Below are 18683 nucleotides of genomic sequence, written 5' to 3' on the forward strand. Positions count from 1 at the left end.
AGTCTCTCAGCGGGAGGTAAAATCCATAAATCATAAAGGAAAAGACCATACAAATCAAGCCATATTAAAAATTAAAACTCCTGAAGAGCAAAATATAGTCAAATAATAAAAACACTCAAAATTTTGAAAATCCAATGTTTTTAAAGAAAATACCAGTAACACAAAAACTTAAATTTTAGTATTTTAGCACTATTAGCACTGTCGTCTGTTGTTCATGGATTTGCTTGAGCAGGCACCAGTAATGTCTCCATTGTGAGACTTGTTACTGTTTTTGGCATATCAAATATGCCACGGGTAGCTTGCCAGGCTCAGCTGTGCGGGCGGGATACTCTTGGTAGCTTGCCGGGCTCTCCGAGAGGAAAATTTTAGTTATATCTACATTATTAGGAATATAGGAAAATAAGCACTTTAGTGGCCAGAGGGGATAGTATATGAGGCAAGGTGATTAAACGGCCTACCCACGTTCAACCCCCAACACCCAATGGTGCCCAAGCCCAGCAGGAATGATTCCTGAGCAGAGTCAGTATTAAGGCCTAAGCAAAATCCAAAAATAAGCAGTTTTTTGGGGGGTCAGTTTTGACTTCTTTTTTTTCCTTTTCAGGTTTCTGGGCCACACCCAGTAGTGCTCCAGGGTTACTCCTGGTACTCTGCCCTAAAGTACTGAACCTGGACCTCCTACATGCAAAGAATATACTCAACCCACTCTAATGTTTCAAATTTTTCCACCTCAATCTTTTTATGTCAAAGCTAAATTAAACAACCCAATATGCTAGTAGCATTCTATTCTCAACCTAATAGTTTCTCTAAAAATCAATAGTTCTTTATGTTTTGTTTGATATTTGGGTAACACACCTAGGGGTTCTCAGAAGATGCAGTGCTGGGAATCAAACCTAATATGCAACCCTTTGAACTATCTCCTCAACCTTAAACTGGTGGTTTTTAACCTTTTTATTTATGGGGGAGGGGGGTAATGTTTTTGTTTGTGGGCCACAGACAGCAGTACTTGGGAGCTACTCCCAGCTCTGTGCTTAGTGATCACATTCTGTGATGCCAAGGGATCTATCATATGGTACCAATAAAACCATGCAGTGCAAGAATCAAGCCCAGACTTCTTGCATACAAAGCATACACTCAGCCTACTCGGCTATATCTACTGCTCTGGTTTTTAAAGATTCCAAAGTATTCTGAACTACTTTAACCATTTGGTGAGTCCTATAAAACCCTTTCTCAGCATCATGTTAAAATAAAATACCTAAGAATACAAACAAATGAATATTAAAATACAAACATCAGGGGCTGGAGAGATAGCACAGCGGGTAGGGCGTTTGCCTTGCACGCAGCCGACCCGGGTTCAAATCCCAGCATCCCATATGGTCCCCTGAGCATGGCCAGGAGTAATTCCTGAGTGCAGAGCCAGGAGTAACCCCTGTGCATTGCCAGGTGTGACGCAAAAAGCAAAAAAAAAAAAAAAAAAAATCAGTCAGGGAGACTGGTCCCAGTTCAAGTTCAATCACTAATGCCTCACAACTACCAAACACCTCCAGTACAATACCAAAGCATCAAGCTGAGAGAAGACCAGCAGGTAGAGTACTTGCTTTGCATTCAGCCCACCCCGGTTCAATCCCCAGCATCCCATATGGTTTTCTCAAGCAATGTCAGGAGGAATTTCAGTGCAAAGTCAAAAGTAACACACACACACACACACACACACACACACACACACATGAACATCAAAATATAGGTTTACTGTAGCCAGGGAAGTAAGTCGTAAAATACAAACTCAGCATGTGCAAAGACCTAAGTTGCATCCCTGCATTGCATGCCCTACTGCCCAGTACCTGCAGTGTTCTGCACTGGTGGCTCCAATTCCCACCCATGCAAAAAGACTTAGTGTTCATGGCTGAAGCAACAGAACTTGCCTGGCACAAGACTGAGCTGGGTTCAATTCCCAAACCTCATAGGTGCCCCGAGTCTGCCAGAAGTAATTCATGAGCACTGAGCCAGGAATAATCCCCAAGCACTGCCAGGTGTGGCCCAAAAACCTTAAAACAAAAACTCAATGTAGGGGCTGGAGCGATAGTACAGTGGGTAGGGCGTTTGCCTTGCACGCAGCCGAGCAGGGTTCGATTCCCAGCATCCCATATGGTCCCCTGAGCACTACCAGGGGTAGTTTCTGAGTGCAGAGCCAGGAGTGACCCCTGTGCATCACCTGGTGTGATCCAAAAAGCAAAAAAAAAAAAGTATTAGAAAAAAAAAACTCAATGTACATCAAAACATAAAGTGTGGGGGTCAAGGAGCTATTACAAATGGTAGAGCACATGCATAACATAAGCAAGACCCTGATTTATTGATTTTGTTTTTTGTTTTGGAGGCACACCTGACAGTGTGTGCTCAGGGCTTACTCCTGACTGTACTCAGAAATCACTATGCAGGAATCAGAAGAATATCTGTGGTACTGGGAATGGAACCCAGGTTGGCCATATGCATGTACTTTACCCACTGTACTATCTCTCTGGCCCCAGAACCTGAGTTCTAGCCCTAGTACTACTTGGTCCCAGACTACAGGCACTGGGTGTATTCCCCTATAAATAAAACAACAGTATCCTGATTCTGGTGGTGGTTAAAGGACACACACATTTCCCCCAAATTTAACATACTCCACACTTAAAATAGATTTTTTTTTTTAAGCATTTTCCCAGCAATGTTCAGGGACTGTATTAAAATACAAACATCAGGAATTACTCTTCACTCAGGGATCACTCCCAGTGGGGCTCAGGGGACTATATGGGATGCTGAGGATAAAACCCGGGTTGGCTACAAGCCAGACAAATACCCTACCCGCTGTACTATCACCCTAGCCCCTTATATAGCTATTTTTTTTTAACTATTTTACTTCACTTACAAAGAGAGAGAGGGAGGGGGGGGGGAGAGAGAGAGAGAGAGAGAGAGAGAGAAATGAGAAGAGAAATTTGGGGCTAGATATAGTACAATGAATGAGGTGCTTGGTTTACATGCAGTGGACTCAAACTCAATCCCAGGAACCACATATGGTCTCCTGGAATACACTAGGAATGATTCCTAAGCACAGTCAGGTGTGCAACCAAAAAAATTAAAAATAAATTAAAAGAGTCTTAATGCATTAACAAACTCCCTTAGGTTGGAACCAAGAGTAATATAGAGGATGGAGGGAAAAGCAGTCTGAGGCGGCTGGAAAGACAGAGATAGTACAACAGGTAGGGTGTTTGCCTTGCACATGGTCAACCCGGGTTCAATCTCTGACTGTCTATATGATCCCCCAGCCCACCAAGAGTGATCCCTGAGTGCAGAACCAGGAGGAAACCCTGAGCTGGCACCTGACATGGTCCCCCAAGCCTGCTAGGAGTGATCCCTGAACTCAGAGCTAGGAGTAAGGCCTGAGCACATTACTCAGTAGTAAATCCTAAGCACAGCTGGGAAAGAAAGGTGGAAGTGAGAGAAAGAAGGAGGGGGGAAGGGAGGAAGAGAGGGAGGGAAAATGTGTTTAAGAGAGAACATGGGCTTCCTCAGAATGGAGAAATAAGCAAGCAAAGAGACAAACAAGTGATATTTGTGTTCAAGGGAGAACAGAAATGGGCTTGAAGAGCAAGCCTGCACAAGTCACATCTTAATTTTGTGGCTATGGGTAAACTAAACACCCAAATTCTGCATACCGTCCATCACACACACTAAGAGAAATCAGAGCCCTAATTGGAAAAATGGCTAATTCCAAAACTAGGACAGGGAAAGTAAACAATGAGCTTTAGTAGTGCCAGAAATAAATGTAAAGGAATAAGGGGAAGGTGGAAGTGGAAGGGAAAAATTGATGGGAAGATATAAAAATAATACAGTATTGGGGCTGGAGCGATAGCACAGCGGGTAGGGCGTTTTCCTTGCATGCCGCTGACCCGGGTTCGATTCCCAGTATCCCATATGGTCCCCCGAGCACCCCCAGGAGTAATTCCTGAGTGCAAAGCCTGGAGTAACCCCTGAGCATCACCGGGTGTGACCCAAAGAGCAAAACAACAACAACAACAACAATAATAATAATACAGTATTACAAACACTGGTTAGAAGATGCTTCCACTGGTCAAATCTAGGATGTGGATGCCAAAAGAAGTCCTAGATTAAAATCCATTGGGGGAAAAAAAATCCATTGGGGAAAGAAAAAAAATCATGAATACCTTCTGGAGTGTTATATTTGTTTTATATATGTGGGAAAGTTATTTTATTGGAAGGGGGTGAACAGAAGGGCAAAGAGGCTACATCTAGCACAGCTCAAGCGACCATGTGGTGCCAAGGATCAAATTCAGCATGCACTCCACTGAGTTATATCTTTCTACCATATGCAGGAAATTTTTTACCAACAGTAGAATAAATATAGAACAATCACAGTTAATAATCACTTGGCAAAATCACAGAAGCATACAATACAGGAAAATGTTGTCTAGGGAAAGGCTGGTGGGTGATGATGGAAATGACTATCAGAATAGTAAAAAAAAAATCTTGCAATAAAAATGCTAAACAAACAAGGGTAAATGGTGAAGACACTAATCTATGTGATCAAAGATCAAATTACCAATGGTAGGATGGATCCATGCTGTTTGCCTCATCTGTCATTGAAGTGTCAACAATAAAACATGAAGAAGAGTGTATCAAGGCATTAGCAGACCTTCATTATGGCATATAAAGCACTCTCACACCATTTAGTGCTCTATCCCCCTACTTTGCTTTATTTTTTTCTTAGAAAGCTAAACAGACAATAGTTGGTAATTGTCGGGGCTTAAAGATGAGCAGAGCACATTTACTTTTTTCCTACTTTTTGTGTTATGTTCAAATTCTCCAAGGCAGAACACTTTAAATCCACCTAAAACACACAACTGCTATAATTTCTAAGTCATGAGGGGCACAATAAGATATTGACAATTACAATGAAAATTCTGTCCTTGCGCCAGGCTGTCTTCACCAGATCCTCCTTGGATGGGATGGGTTAAGTCTCCCTCCCCGCCCCAAGCAGAGCCCCAGCAGTTGAAAACCTCCAGAACCCAGCCAAAGCCATGCTCAAGACCACTCTCCACATGCTCAGACGAGCCTTACCCATGAAGGAATGGACAGAGGAACCCAGGTATTCGGAACCTGTGGCTGAGATCTCCAAGCCTGCTAGGATAGGGACTGGGCCTCCTCCACCCAGGTCCCCAGTTTTCCAGTAGGTTGGCAGTCATACCCACAAACTGCCCCCAGCACCATGTAATTTCATCAATGGCCAAGATCCAGAGACTATAAAACAAAGCTCCCGAATAAGAGCTCTCCCGAACAGCAGAGCTTGGCAAGCTACCCATGATGTATTCGATATGCCAAAAACATAACAATAATGGGCCTCATTCCCCTGACCGTGACAGGGACAAATGGGAGACGTTACTGGCACCTGCTCGAGCAAATCAATGAGCAAGGAGATGACAGTGATACAATGATAATGAAAATATGAAAACAGATGATTAACGCTTGTAGAAAAACTATGGATACCAGTTATGCTACCCTACTAACTAAAAGAACTCTAGTAAGAAATTTGTAAGAGCAGAGCTAAAACGATAGTACAGCATAGAGGGTACTTTCCCTGTACACAGCCAACCCATTTTGATTCCAGGTATCCCATATGGACAGTCCCCCAAGCATCACCAGGAGTAGTGCTGAGCACAGAGCCACGTGTAACCCTGCGCAATTGCAAGTGTGGCCCCAAACTCAAAAAAATAACAAAAAATCCTAAATGTGAAAGAGACTTTTTGCAAACCACCATCTTTAAAAAATTAAAATTTCCCCCCACCATGGCTGAGGGGGAAAAAATACCACCTACTAGTTTATTCATTTCTATTTATAAAACACACAAATTATTAAATCCCAAATATAATTTTATAAAATACAAATTGCTTTGTTATTTGTTTGGGGGCACACCCAGTGTTGCTCAGAGCTTACTCCTGGCTCTGAGCTCAAGGATCACTTCTGTTGGGATTTGGAGAACCATATGGGATGCTAGGGATTGAACTTAGGTTAGCTGCATGCAAGACAAGTGCCCACCCACTGTATTATCTCTTCACTCCAGCCCCAAAATTTAAATTGTTTTTGGAAGCTCAAGAGATACTGCAGAAGTCAAGATGACTGCTTTACTGGGGCCAGAACGATAGTATAGCGGGTAGGGTGATTTGCCTTACAAACAGCTGACCAGGGTTCAATCTCAGGCATCCCATATGGTTCCCTGAGACCCATCAGGAGTGAATCTTGAGTGCAGAGCCAGGAGTAACCCCTGAGTATCATCAGGTGTGTCTAAACAACAGCAATAAAAGATGCTTGCTTTGCATCCAGTCAACCTCAATATGAATCCCTAGCATTATCTATGGTTTCTCAAGCACCTGCCAGGGGTCACTCCTGAGCACAGAGCCAGGAAAACAAATTACTTTTAATAAGAAAATCAAATCCAGGGCTGGAGCAATAGCACAGCAGGTAGGGTGTTTGCCTTGCACGCAGCCAATCCGGGTTCGATTCCCAGCATCCCATATGGTCCCCTGAGCACCGCCAGGAGTAATTCCTGAGTACATGAGCCAGGAGTAACCCCTGTGCATCGCCAGGTGTGACCCAAAAAGAAAAAAAAAAAAAATCAAATCCTAGGTTTTTAAGCAGAACACAGTTAAAAACCAAGGAGATAGTAGAGCAGGTAAGGCACTTGTCTTGCGCTGGTTGACCATGGTTTGATCCCTATCACAACTTAGGATCCATCAAATCCAGCCAGGAGTGATAGCCCAAAATCCAAAAACTTTCCCATCTGAACTATCTCACAAATAGTCCTTAACTGTAAGAACTAGAGCAATTCCTTATTACATAATAAAATCTTTAAATATGCTAGACTTCAATTCACCTCTATACTCGAAATAAAATCATAATTAGTTAGGAAGTCAGACAGTACAGTGGGTAGGGTGTTTGCCTTGCTCACAGTTGACTCAGGTTCACTCTCTGGCACCCTATATGGTCTCTCAAGCCCTACCAGGAGTGACCCCTGCCCACTGCCTGGTGTGGCCAAAAACCATAAAATCATAGTTAAATCCAAGAATTCACTAAATTTAAGTTAGGGTTTTACAAATATATCCAATTGTCAGTTTTTCTATTATAAATTTAGCTTGGCAGACAGAGATATGGAAGGGTAAAAATAGGAATAATGCAACACTTTAAAATTATTCCAAGATAATGTAAAATTATAACAAGTACATCTTTTCAAGCAAGACATGCTTCCACACACTTGAAATCAGATAGATATCACACAAAAATGACTGGTTCTAATAAAACAGTCAAACATTTTAATTGGGTTTTGCAAGAGTATGTTATTTTTGCTCAAAATGTAGATAGCCTGAGCTGGAGAGATAGAGATAGTACAGCAGGTAAGATGTGCTTGCTTTGCACATGATTTGATCCCCAGCACCACATATGGTCTCCCAAGCACCACTGGGAGTGATCCCTGAGTGCAGAACCAGAAATAAGTCCTGAGCACTGTCATGTGTGGCCAAAAAGAAAACAAAAAATAAAAATGGGGGAATTAAAAAAAAAAAGACATATGTCTCCAGTTGGATGCTAATTTTCAAGAAATAACTCAAACTTTTAAAAACTGCAAGCAAAACTCTGAACTAAGGGAGGGCAGTCAGCAGAATGTATCCAGTGATAGTGTTCTTGCCTTTCATGTTTGAAGCCATGAGTTTGGTCCCCAGCAACACACACACACACACATACACACACACATACCACTCACACTCACAAAAGGGAATTGAGAGAATATTATTTGGATGCTGGAAAGTAACAGAACAAGCTGAGCACATGCTCTGCACTCAGGAAGCCCATTCCCAGGTTCCATTCCCAGTATCACATGGTTCCCTGAGCATAAAATGGGGAAGGAGTAGCTCCCAAACTCCACCAGGTTTACCCACACACACAACCCCTAACAACAGCAACAACAAAATAGAAATCTATGGGCTGAAAGATGGCAGAGTGGGCAGGACACACACTGACCTGGGGCACCCCATACAGTCCCAAGCACCACCAGGAATGATCACTAAGCACAGACAGGAGTAAGCCCTGAAACAGCTGGCTGTGGCACAAAAATGAATGAATGAAAGAAAAGAAACAGAGGGAGGGAGAAGGGAAGGAGAGGGAGGGAGAAGAAGGAAGGAAGGAAGGAAGGAAGGAAGGAAGGAAGGAAGGAAGGAAGGAAGGAAGGGAGGGAGGGAGGGAGGGAGGGAGGGAGGGAGGGAGGGAGGGAGGGAGGGAAGGGGCTTGAAAAATATCTTAACTCATATTACCAATATCTTTGTTAACTATCATATAAATCTTTCCAAAGCAGTACTGCTCAAAGATTAGGAATGTCTCAAAATCAAGTCTGAAATTTCTTCATAAACATACCAAACAAAGCCTGAGCAATCAAGAGTCTGTAAGAAAAGTACTTGGAGAGGTGCCCTCTAAACAGGTCTAACACCATCATTCTTCCGAGCATTGAGCTATATGTTCTCCTTCAACTTTGCCAGAAGTATTCTACTTGGAGGGCAAATGCATTTCAAAATTCTGTATTCATTATCATGATAACACCATACATTTTAGTTTTAATATGTGCCAAATGGCCTGAGGAAATAACTCAAGTAGCAGAATACATTCCCTAAATGTTCAGGGACCATGTGTATGGCTGACCCAGATTCAACCCCTGGTACCCCATATGGTTTCCCCAAGCCCCATCAGAAGTGATCTCTGAGAGCAGAGCCCAGGAGTAAACCCTTAGCACTACCAGGTAGACCCATAAAACGAAATGTGCAAAAGACTGGAGATGTAGCCCTGTGGTAGACTGCCTGCTATATTTTTAGGAAATCCAGGGTTTTGAAGCTAAATAGATAGTATACTACATAAGATGCTTACCTTTTATGTAGCAGTCTCTAATTCAACCACTGCACCACAAAAGTTCCCCTGAAGACCACCAGGAGTGATCCCTTAACCTAGAGCCAAGAGCAGCCTCTGCACACTCCTCAGTTGGCCCAAATTCATTTCCCTCCAAAAAAGGGGGCCACGGATTTGATTCCTGGCACCATAAGGGGGAGGGGGGTAAGATGTGCAAATGCCCATCATAAAATAGATATTCAAAATTATAAGGGGCTGGAGCCATAGTACAGCGGGGCAGGGCATTTGCCTTGCACACAACCGACCTGGGCTCAATCCCAGGCATCCCATATGGTCCCTCATGCACTGCCAGGAGTAATTCCTGATTTCAGAGTCAGTAGTAACCCCTGATCATCACTGGGTATGGCAGAAAAACAAAAAACAAACAAAAAATATAAAAGATTGAAAACCAGAGATGCTTCTACAAAAAAACTGACTGGTTTCAAAAAGAAAAGATGTAGCAATGATATAGGAACTAGTGAGTCAAATTTAAGTCTAAAAATATCTCTAGGGTGTATGTAAGGACATGGAAACACTTATACTGTATTTTATATTGTGTAAGGACATCCCAAAACTTCTACATAATCTTCAACCTATTCTCTAAAAGCCGGGAGATAGAAACTGATAGTGTGATTTACTACAAGTCTTAAAATTAAAAATAGAAAATCTGATATTCCTTAAAGGGTTCTATTCATTTGCTCATTCTAATTCAGGGAGTCGCCTTAGCACACAGTTCTCTCCCTCTTAAAACTAAAAGAGAGCAAAGACAGCAATCAATTGTTGTATAACTCCCTCCCTTCCCCCCTTCAACCAAGCTCACATACAAAGGAAAGGACTTAACTCTATTGTGTAAATTCAGTCCCTGCAATGGATCTTTGTTAACTAAAATCTGATTCAAAAATAGTCCATGTTTTATTTTTTTTTTAACCAGCATACTTAAAGTTGTAAAGATAATGAATACAATAGATGTACGATTATTATTCTAAGAAGATAAAGCCAAATTTTGAAAATGCTCAGACTACTACGGTTGGATTGGTCTTTTTATGGCACTGAGAAAAGGGGGGAAAAAAATCAGCAGTCTTTCCGCAACCCATATTCTACCAAAACTGATCAAAATACAAATAATAAACAAAGAATTTGCACTGATCTTCCTCTTAAAGTGGCTCCATCATCCCTCTAAACTGCTATACTCCCAAAGCTGTTTGGATTAATTTTTTTTTAATCCAAACAGTTACTAGAAAAGCCTAATCACTATTATGAGAACATTCATTTTGAAAACATTTCATATAATGTATTCCCAGTGTACACCTCTTAATCCTGTAAAACAGTTATTAGTTAATGTCGCAATCAGCTAGGGAAATGGGTAAAAGCAGGCACTTTAATAATATAGATACTGCAGTTTTTCTCATAATTATCTCTAGAAGACACCTTAAGTGAAGATACTTTAGTTTTCTGGGAGAGCTGTCATTCTGGTAGAACTACCTTTTTATCCCCTTCACTTAAATTTTCCATATCTATCTTCTTTTCCAATAGCAATCACACATTTTTAAAAAACACTTTCAACAATAGAGATAAAAGGTCTGAGTTCCTTCACGGCTCCTGTAGAGTGAGCGCTACAGTTGGATCAATATTAGAACATTTCTTGTACAGGCAGGCAAGAACAGCAACAACAACAACAAAAAAAACAGAAATAAGAGATTACCTGTAGTGAGGGGGAGGGGAAGATGGGAACTGGGAATTCTAGAGTCAGGAAGGAATGAAGGGGAGATTTTTCTCAAGCAAGATTTGAACCCAGGTTTCATGCATGAAAGACAAGCTTTTTACTACTGAGCCATATTCCTGGTCCCCCTTTCACTCAAAACCATAAAATAATGTACTCCCTATTCAAAGAATAAAGACAGGCTTTAAAATATCCTAAATTGTTTTTAAAATGTTTCAGGAACACGTGGTCTGCTTAATTTGCTTTTATCAGCACCTGCTTTGCTCTGCTATAGGTAATACTCCTTTAAATGCAGTCGTGAGCAGTATGCCAGCTAAACCCTCTTACAGGGTAACGTTCCTCCAGACTGGCGCTTTCCAAGGCAGCCCGCATCCTCCGCCCCCTCCTCCCTCTGCATTCTGAGATCTGCTCGGCTGATTCCCACATAAAGTGGGTCCTGGCCGCCATTTTAGAAAGTCATTCACACAAGCTGGACCGCAGCACCAACCACTTACAAATCTTACAGAAATTCCCCTGGACGGCTTTCTCTTTCTTCTCCCTAAGTCTTACTCTTGAAGGGGGGAGGGGGTGCCAAACTCCCCGCGATGAAGAAGCAAGGTCTCTGCAGTCTGCATCAAGTGAAATGACACATCTGGCTACCTAACACTGATGGGCAAAGCAAATGCTGCAATGCACGTGCTCGAACATCCGTGCAAATGTATTTCCCTAGCAAAGACCTACAGAGAAAGTCCACAAGATGAAAGTGGAGATATAAGTGGCTCTACCACTCCAATAACCTGCGCTTAATCTTTTTCCCACCCAAATGACGAAGGGGTGAGGGGGAAGTCATCCTTAAGGGGCAAAGAGAAAGTTTCCTGTTTCCCAAATACGCCCTGAGATCTCCCCTTTATCACCACTGCCAGAGGCGTGTTTCGGCTCCCGGCCTTCCCCTCGCCGGGTTTCTCAGAACAACGTAGTAAACACCAGGAGAGTCCCTGGAAGCGCGCCTCCCCCAGCCCGGCGAGGGCAGCTTTAGCAGGTTATGAATGGCCTCACTCTTCCCAGCTCTTTTCACACGCGGACACGCGCAGACGCGCGCTCCAGCGGTGAAGATTTAATACCCCAGTAACAGCAACCACCAACAGAATCAATGATCCTCCATTTAAAAAGGCAAAGAGGAGCTGAGCTGGGCTGCCGCTGCTTCCATTTCCCGAACCCAACAGCTCCGGCGCGAGCGGCGCGATCTCATTTTCCCATGGTGAATCACTAATAGGGCGCTCCATAATTTCCTCCGCTCACTTGATAGTAAAGGGGAATGAAGCGTAAATCAGACCTAAAATCTTGCAGGGCCCCGTCTATTGTAGGCAACCGTAATTTCCGCGGGCGATCGCAGATTTGCTGCGGTCCCCCTCAACTGGCACCCGAGCACAAGCGTTTAAGGAGACCATCCCTTTTTAAGTGTAGGGTTCGTTTTTTTTGTTTGCTTGTTTTTAACGTGGAGGGCACAGAAACGTCCCACAAAGAGGGCAGGCGCTACCTGCCCCGAGGAGATCCGCCAGGAACATTCATTCCTTGTTCCCCCCAAAGCATCATCGGGGAAGTTGTCGGGCCGGCTTGTTCGCAAGCGCGGACAACAGAGCGGCGTGTGGGTGGGCGGGAAACCCCACGGCCGCGGCGCCGGCGGGCGGGCGGTGGGCACCGTCCCCTCCGGAGGTGCCTGCAGGGCCGGCATGCACACCTCCCCCCCACCCCCCATCCTCCGCCTGCGCCTCCTCCGGGGCCCCGGAGCTGCAGGCGGGCGGGCGACAGAGCCCACACAGGCGAAACCCACTTGGGTCGGGACACCCGTCCACCGCCGCACAGAAACACCGGCTGGGGGGGCCGGGAGCCCCAGAACCGGGCAGCGCCCGCCCGGCGCGGCGCGGCCCCGCGCTACCTACCACTGGGGCTTTTGTATCACCTTCCCTCCCTGGGTCAGACATTTCCCCGCGTCGCGGGGCTCGGCCGGGCTCGGCGGGGCGGAGGACCAGGGCTGCCGGCGCGGGCAAGGATGCGGGCTCGGGTCGGCGCCGCTCGGTCCCGGGCCGGCGGGCTGGCGGCCGCCGGGAGCCCCGAGCGCGGCGCGCAAGGACGCGACCCCAGCGCGAGCTCGCCAGCTCCGGAGGGCACCCTGCCGGCGCCGGCTCCCCGGGGCCAGGCCGAGCGCGGTCTCCTTATTCGGAAGGGACGGGGCAGCCGCCGAGCCCGCTCCGCCGAGGCCCAACGCCGCCGCGACGCGGACAGCGGCGGCCGGGGCAGCCCGCGCGCCCCCCGCACCCGTCTGCGGGGTCGGGCGGGCCGGGGTCCACACCGCCAGTTCGGCGCACGGGGAGGGGCGGGCAACGGGCCGGAGCGGGCAGCGGCGCCCGAGAGAGCGAGCGAGCGAGCGAGCGCGGCCCCGGGCCTCGTGTCACTCACCGTTTGAAATGCTCGATGATCTTCTCTTCCCGCACATTCTCTGGTAAGTTGCCCACCCAGAGGTGCCTGGTTTCCCGGACCATGCTGGGCGGTGTGCCGGCGACCGCTGGTGCGGGTTCCCCCTCGCCGGCTTCGTACGAGCCCGTCAGCGTCGGGAGGCGGACGCCGAGGCGGCGGCGGCGGCGGCTGCGGCGGTGGCGTCGGCAGCGGCGGCGGCTCCTCCGGCTCCCCCCCGTGCAGAGACCATCCCTCTCCCCCAGGTTCTGACTCTCGGGCCTCGCAGCTCCGCTCTGCCGCCACCACACACCCGAAGCCGACCCTCGCGCTCCGGCAGCGCATGCGCCCGGGCGGCGGCGGGCGGGGGGAGCGGGGAGGAGGGGCGAGAGGGACCCGGGAGGCAGCGACTACGACGAAGTCGGCGCTGAGGCAGCCGGACGCTTCCCACCGGCGCGCGCGGCCCACCTCCTTCGCCGCGGGCGCGCGCGCGTCCGCCCGCCTGCCGAGTCCGAGACGTCGAGTTCCTCCCAGCCGGCGCGCAGGCGCGCGGGACAGAGAGGAACGCGGCGCCGGGAAGGGACGCTCGCGCGCCCGGTCCCGTTGCGCAGGCGCGCGGGAGCGCCGGGCAGAGGCCCTGGGGCGGGCGCTCTGTCAGGCCTCCGGCGCGTCGCGTGCGGGCCACTGACGGCGCTGCCGCCAGCCCCTCCGACGAGGGCCCCAGGTGTCAGCCAGGGGGAGGAAAAGTGAGGAAAGCCCGTTACTGACAGGGCTGCGTGTCAACACGGCGGCCCTGCACCTCTCTCCCAGGGAAAGTTAGGCACCCCCTTCTCGCGAAAGTCCGCCCGCCTGGGAAAGTGGTCCGAGGAAGGCCGTCCTCGCCGCCCAGCTGAGCAACGACGTAGTCAGAAACCCATCCTTCTCAAAAATCATTAGCTTGCCTCGTTAAACGACTTAATTTTTACGTAAGGTCTTGCGAAACCTCTTGCAAGATATCCTTGCTGATCATTACGGTATACTCGGAATCGAACTAAAATGAGACATGGAACTGGAACGGGACATTTATATCTCTTGTTAATATTGTGACCCTCAAAGGATTTACTATAATAAACAGAAGTCATCAGGGCTAAGGGATTCTAAAGCCATATAATTTTGGTGTTGGGGGCTTTGGGGCAAAGTGTCTTGGGGAGGTGGTTTTGCTTGGTTTACGGTGCTGGAGAGTGAACCCAGGGCTTCGCACACACGTTTCTTCCTCTGAGCTACAGTCCCGGCTCACAATTAAACTTTTGTAAAGGTCCACTTTAAGAGCTAGAGGGAAACTCACAAAATTACACCAGCTGTACTGAATCCAGAAAAGTTGAATTGCCTGGAATTAACAATTATTTTCCATAGAAATATCAGATGTGAGGCTGGAGAGAAGGCTCAGTGGGCACCTGTATTGCGTGCATCCCAGCTGGATTTGATCTCTGGCACCCCGTATACTCCCCCGAGTCTGCCAGAAGTAATCCCTGAGCCTGCAGTCATGAGTAAGCCCTAAGCACAACTGGGTGTGGCTCCCCAAAAAAATCTGGTGTGTTTGGAGGTACAGGTCAGATTTCAAATATTTTGTCCCATTCGTTCTCTTTAAATACAACTTACCAGGCTGAAGCAATAGTACATCAGGGTAGGGCACTTGCCTTGCATGCAAGTGACCCAAGATTGATCCCCAGCACTTCATAGGGTTTCCCAAGCACTGTCAGCAGAAATCCTTACGAAAGTGCAAAGCCAGAGTAAGCCTTGAGCACCAATGGGTTTGGCCCATAAAACTGAAAAAATACCTAGGAATATATACCGGAGAGGCAAAAAGGTATAGTATAAATGACATCTGCATTTCTATGTTCATTGCAGCACTGTTTACAACAACCACAATATGGGGAAAAAAAAACAGAGTGCCCAAAAACAGATGATTGGTTAAAAGAACTTTGGTACATCTACACAATGGAATACTATGCAGTTTTCAGAAAAGATGAAGTCATGAAATTTGCATGTAAGTGGATCAACATGGAAAGTATTATGTTGAGTGAAATGAGTCAGAAAGAAAGAGACAGACATAGAAAGACTCATATGTGGAATATAAAGTAGCAGAGAGATACGAGCTTGCAATGATGCAATTTCTGGCAGAAATTTCTCTGGACTTAGTTACTAAAATACTAAAATACAGAAATCAAAAACTGTGCAGCCGCTATTGTGGCCACTCTACTTTATACCTCTTCATTCTCAGCAATGGAATTTAACAATTTAACAAACTTCTACTTAGTTCTACTTTGGAGGTGGAGTAGGGGTGTTTGGGGCCACATTTGGTGATGCTGGGGGTTGAAGAGACCCATTCTCATTCAACTATTAGGGGTCACTCCCAGCTGTGTTGGGGAACTATGTGGTTGTGTGGTGACAGGGATCTAACAAGACCTCCTGTGTGCAAAGCATGCACTCAACCCTTGAGCTGTCTCTCCCTTCCGAACTATGCTATTTTGTTAGTGATGGTGGGTCATACCCAGGGGCTGTTCCTGGCTCTATCTATACTCAGGAGTGACCCATGACTTTGCTTGGGGGACCATTTGCAGCACTAGGGAACTAGCCTGACTTTACTGCATGCAAGGAAAGCACCTTACCTCTTCAACTCTCCATCAGCCCCCAAACTAATCTATTTTGAATTGGAGAATATAGTCGCCAAAGGAATGACACTAATACCTGGAGTCACCTGTGCTTAGTTTATTCCACAGAAAAAGCTGTTCAAACAGCTTTTTGTCATGGAGTCTAATATCAGTTTCTTAATGTGTGAGACAGAGGGAGCTGGAGCAACAGTATACTGGACAGGGTGCTTGCCTTGCACATGGCTGACGCTGTTTGATCCTTGCACCCAATATGGTCCCCTGAGCACCAGGAGTGGTCCCTAAGCACAAAGCCAGGAGTGAACCCTGAGCATCTCAAGTGGGACCCAAACCAAGCCCCCAAAAAAGTGTGACTCAATATAATACAATAAAATAGTGGGGCAAGCAGTCCAATGGACTGATTCCCAGCAATCGCTGCATGTAGCCCAAAAACCAAAAACATAAGTAAATAGAAGTCTAGATTGAGCCAAGTAATTTAACCTGTTTGTTTTCTATCCTATTTACTTTTTCTGACTCCCTCCCCCCTGCTGCCCCTAGTGCTGGAAACTCAACCTCGGTTTCATGAACGATAAGCTTTACCATATTGTGCTTTACCACTGAGCTACATACCCAGCCCTATTTTCTTTTTTTTCTTGTTTTCTTTTTTACTGTTTTGGAGACTTCAGTAAGACTCAAAATAGAAAGATGTCTAGAAAATTTAGAAACAGAAAAAGCACTGCCACAGTAGTGCCACTCATTCATAATTTAGTTAAGATATTTAGTGCCATCCCCAAAACTGATTTGCTCTTCATGCAAATCAGAGTAGTTAAATAAAATGGAAATTTCTGTTCTTCAAAATATCATAGAACTGATTCCCCAGTAAAAGTAAACACAAATCAACCCACACCCAGATGAAGGATATGTCAAAAGTGGTATTTGCTGTTTCCCAATTATCACTAAGAAGTATCAGAGGCTGAAGAACAGCTGAATGAGCTTAGTGCGTGCTTTGTAATGCAAAAGGTCCAAACTTAATAGTCCCCCTAGCACCACTAGAAGTAATCCCCAAACTCAGCCCAGCATAGCCCCTTAACACTACCAGGTATATCCCCTCCTCCACAAAAAAAAAAAACTGTTAGGCTAGCACACTATTTATTACCTAAACTCACAAACACTTTGGTTCTGTAGATGTGGCTTCTCATAGTCCTGAACTGACGTGTTTTTCCATGAAGCGTGAATTTCAACACAAACAAGCACAATCTAAAACCTATTTCAAAATAGCCAGGAATGTAGTTCAGCAGTTGAGTACTTGCTGTGTATGTGTGAAGCTCTGAGTTTGATCCCCAGCACCACAAATAAAAAGGGCTAGAAAGATAGCTCAAAGGGCTGAATGCCTACTTTTCTCTCAGGTTCGATCCCTGACACTGCATAGTATCCTGAGTACTGGCAGAAATCACTGAACACAGAGCTGGGAGTAGCCCCCAGGCACCACGAGGTGTGGCCTGTCCCCCACCTACAAAATTGTGTAAATTATTCATTCAAAATATGATAAATTGGGGACAGAAAGATAGCTTAATGTGCTGAATATATAGTTTCCATGTAAGAGGCCCATGTATAATCCCTAGCACCATGTGGTTCTATAAGCACTACCAGGACTGAGGCCTGAGAATAGAGCTGGGTATTATCCCTGAGGACCTCCGAGTGTGACCCCCCACAAAAAAAAAAAATCTCATAAATTGAAGATTAGAAATATAGCTCATAAGTACACCAATTATATTTATCCTAAGGGTTGAATTTTCAGAATCACACCAAAAAAACTAATTAATAAACAGGGCCAGGGAGATAGTTCAACTGGTTAGATTATAGGCTTTTCATGCAGGAGCCCAGGTTGGATCCTGCCACTGGATGATCCCTTGAGCACTACCAATAGTGAAATTACTGATCCCTGAAATAGCTGTAATCCCTGAATACCTCAGAATATAAACCCCTTCCCTCCAAAAAACAAGTAAATAAATATATAATCTGATAGTACTAACAATGCCTTCTTTGCAGACACAAGACCACAAATTTGATCCTCAACACTACACTACATGCCAACTATTATCCCATCAGTTGCCCCTTAGAATCCCAAACGCCACAACAAAGTTTGTGACCTCCAATGCACAGAAACCAAGTATGTGTAAGCACCACAACTAAAGTGTACCAGCACAGGGACACTTGCCTTTCATGCAGCCAATACAGGTTCTATCTCATATGGTCCCCAGAGCACCTCCAGGAGTAGTCATTCCTGAGTGCGGAGTCAGGAGTAAGCCCTGAGCATCAAAGGTTATGGCCCAACTCCCCCACCAAAAAAAAAAAAAAAGTGCACCAACCCCCAACAAGCACTACAACCAAACACTGGCTCAAAAATGCAACCCCAGCCACTGTAATTACAACACAACAACAAATAGAGAAGGATAGATAAAAACAATTAGTAATAAAACCAGATAGACTCTTTGTTTTGTTTTCCACACTCAATAGTGCATAGGGATTACTCCTGGTTCTGTGCTCAGGGGACCCTCTCGCGTGGCCTGGAGTACCTGGAATTAAACCAGGGTGGACCACACACAGGGCAAGGCAAGCACCCTGCCTTCTGTACTATCTCTTTGGTCCCAAACCTGATAGATTTAAATTAGTCTTGATCAAATAGTCTATGATCAAAGTGTAACCACAAATAATAGACAATATTAAACTCAAGTGCATTAAAAGAGACAGCTGAGGGCTGGAGTGATAGCACACAGGGTAGGGCCTTGCACACAACCGACCGGGGTTCGATTCCCAGCATCCCATATGGTCTTCTGAGCACCGCCAGGTGTAATTCCTGAGTGCAGAGACAGGAGGGACCCCTGTGCATCGCCAGGTGTGACCCAAAAAGCAAAAAAAAAAAAAAAAGAGAG

General features: G+C 45.9%; 1 protein-coding gene across 2 annotated transcripts in view; it reads right to left on the reverse strand.

The window, feature by feature from the left end:
- Window positions 1–13607, reverse strand: part of SPEN (spen family transcriptional repressor) — an 88510-nt gene extending 74903 nt beyond the window's left edge. The window contains exon 1 of one of the 2 annotated variants that reach the window (XM_004603362.2): window positions 13130–13607. In XM_004603362.2, coding sequence (XP_004603419.2) covers window positions 13130–13212 — 83 coding nt within the window. In that variant the 5' untranslated portion in view covers window positions 13213–13607. The remainder of the gene's footprint in view (window positions 1–13129) is intronic. The other variant, XM_055139584.1, reaches the window with a different exon arrangement.
- Between the last annotated feature and the right edge of the window lie 5076 nt (window positions 13608–18683).

Source organism: Sorex araneus, chromosome 5 (genome assembly GCF_027595985.1).
Source record: "Sorex araneus isolate mSorAra2 chromosome 5, mSorAra2.pri, whole genome shotgun sequence".
In the NCBI taxonomy this organism is placed as follows: domain Eukaryota; kingdom Metazoa; phylum Chordata; class Mammalia; order Eulipotyphla; family Soricidae; genus Sorex; species Sorex araneus.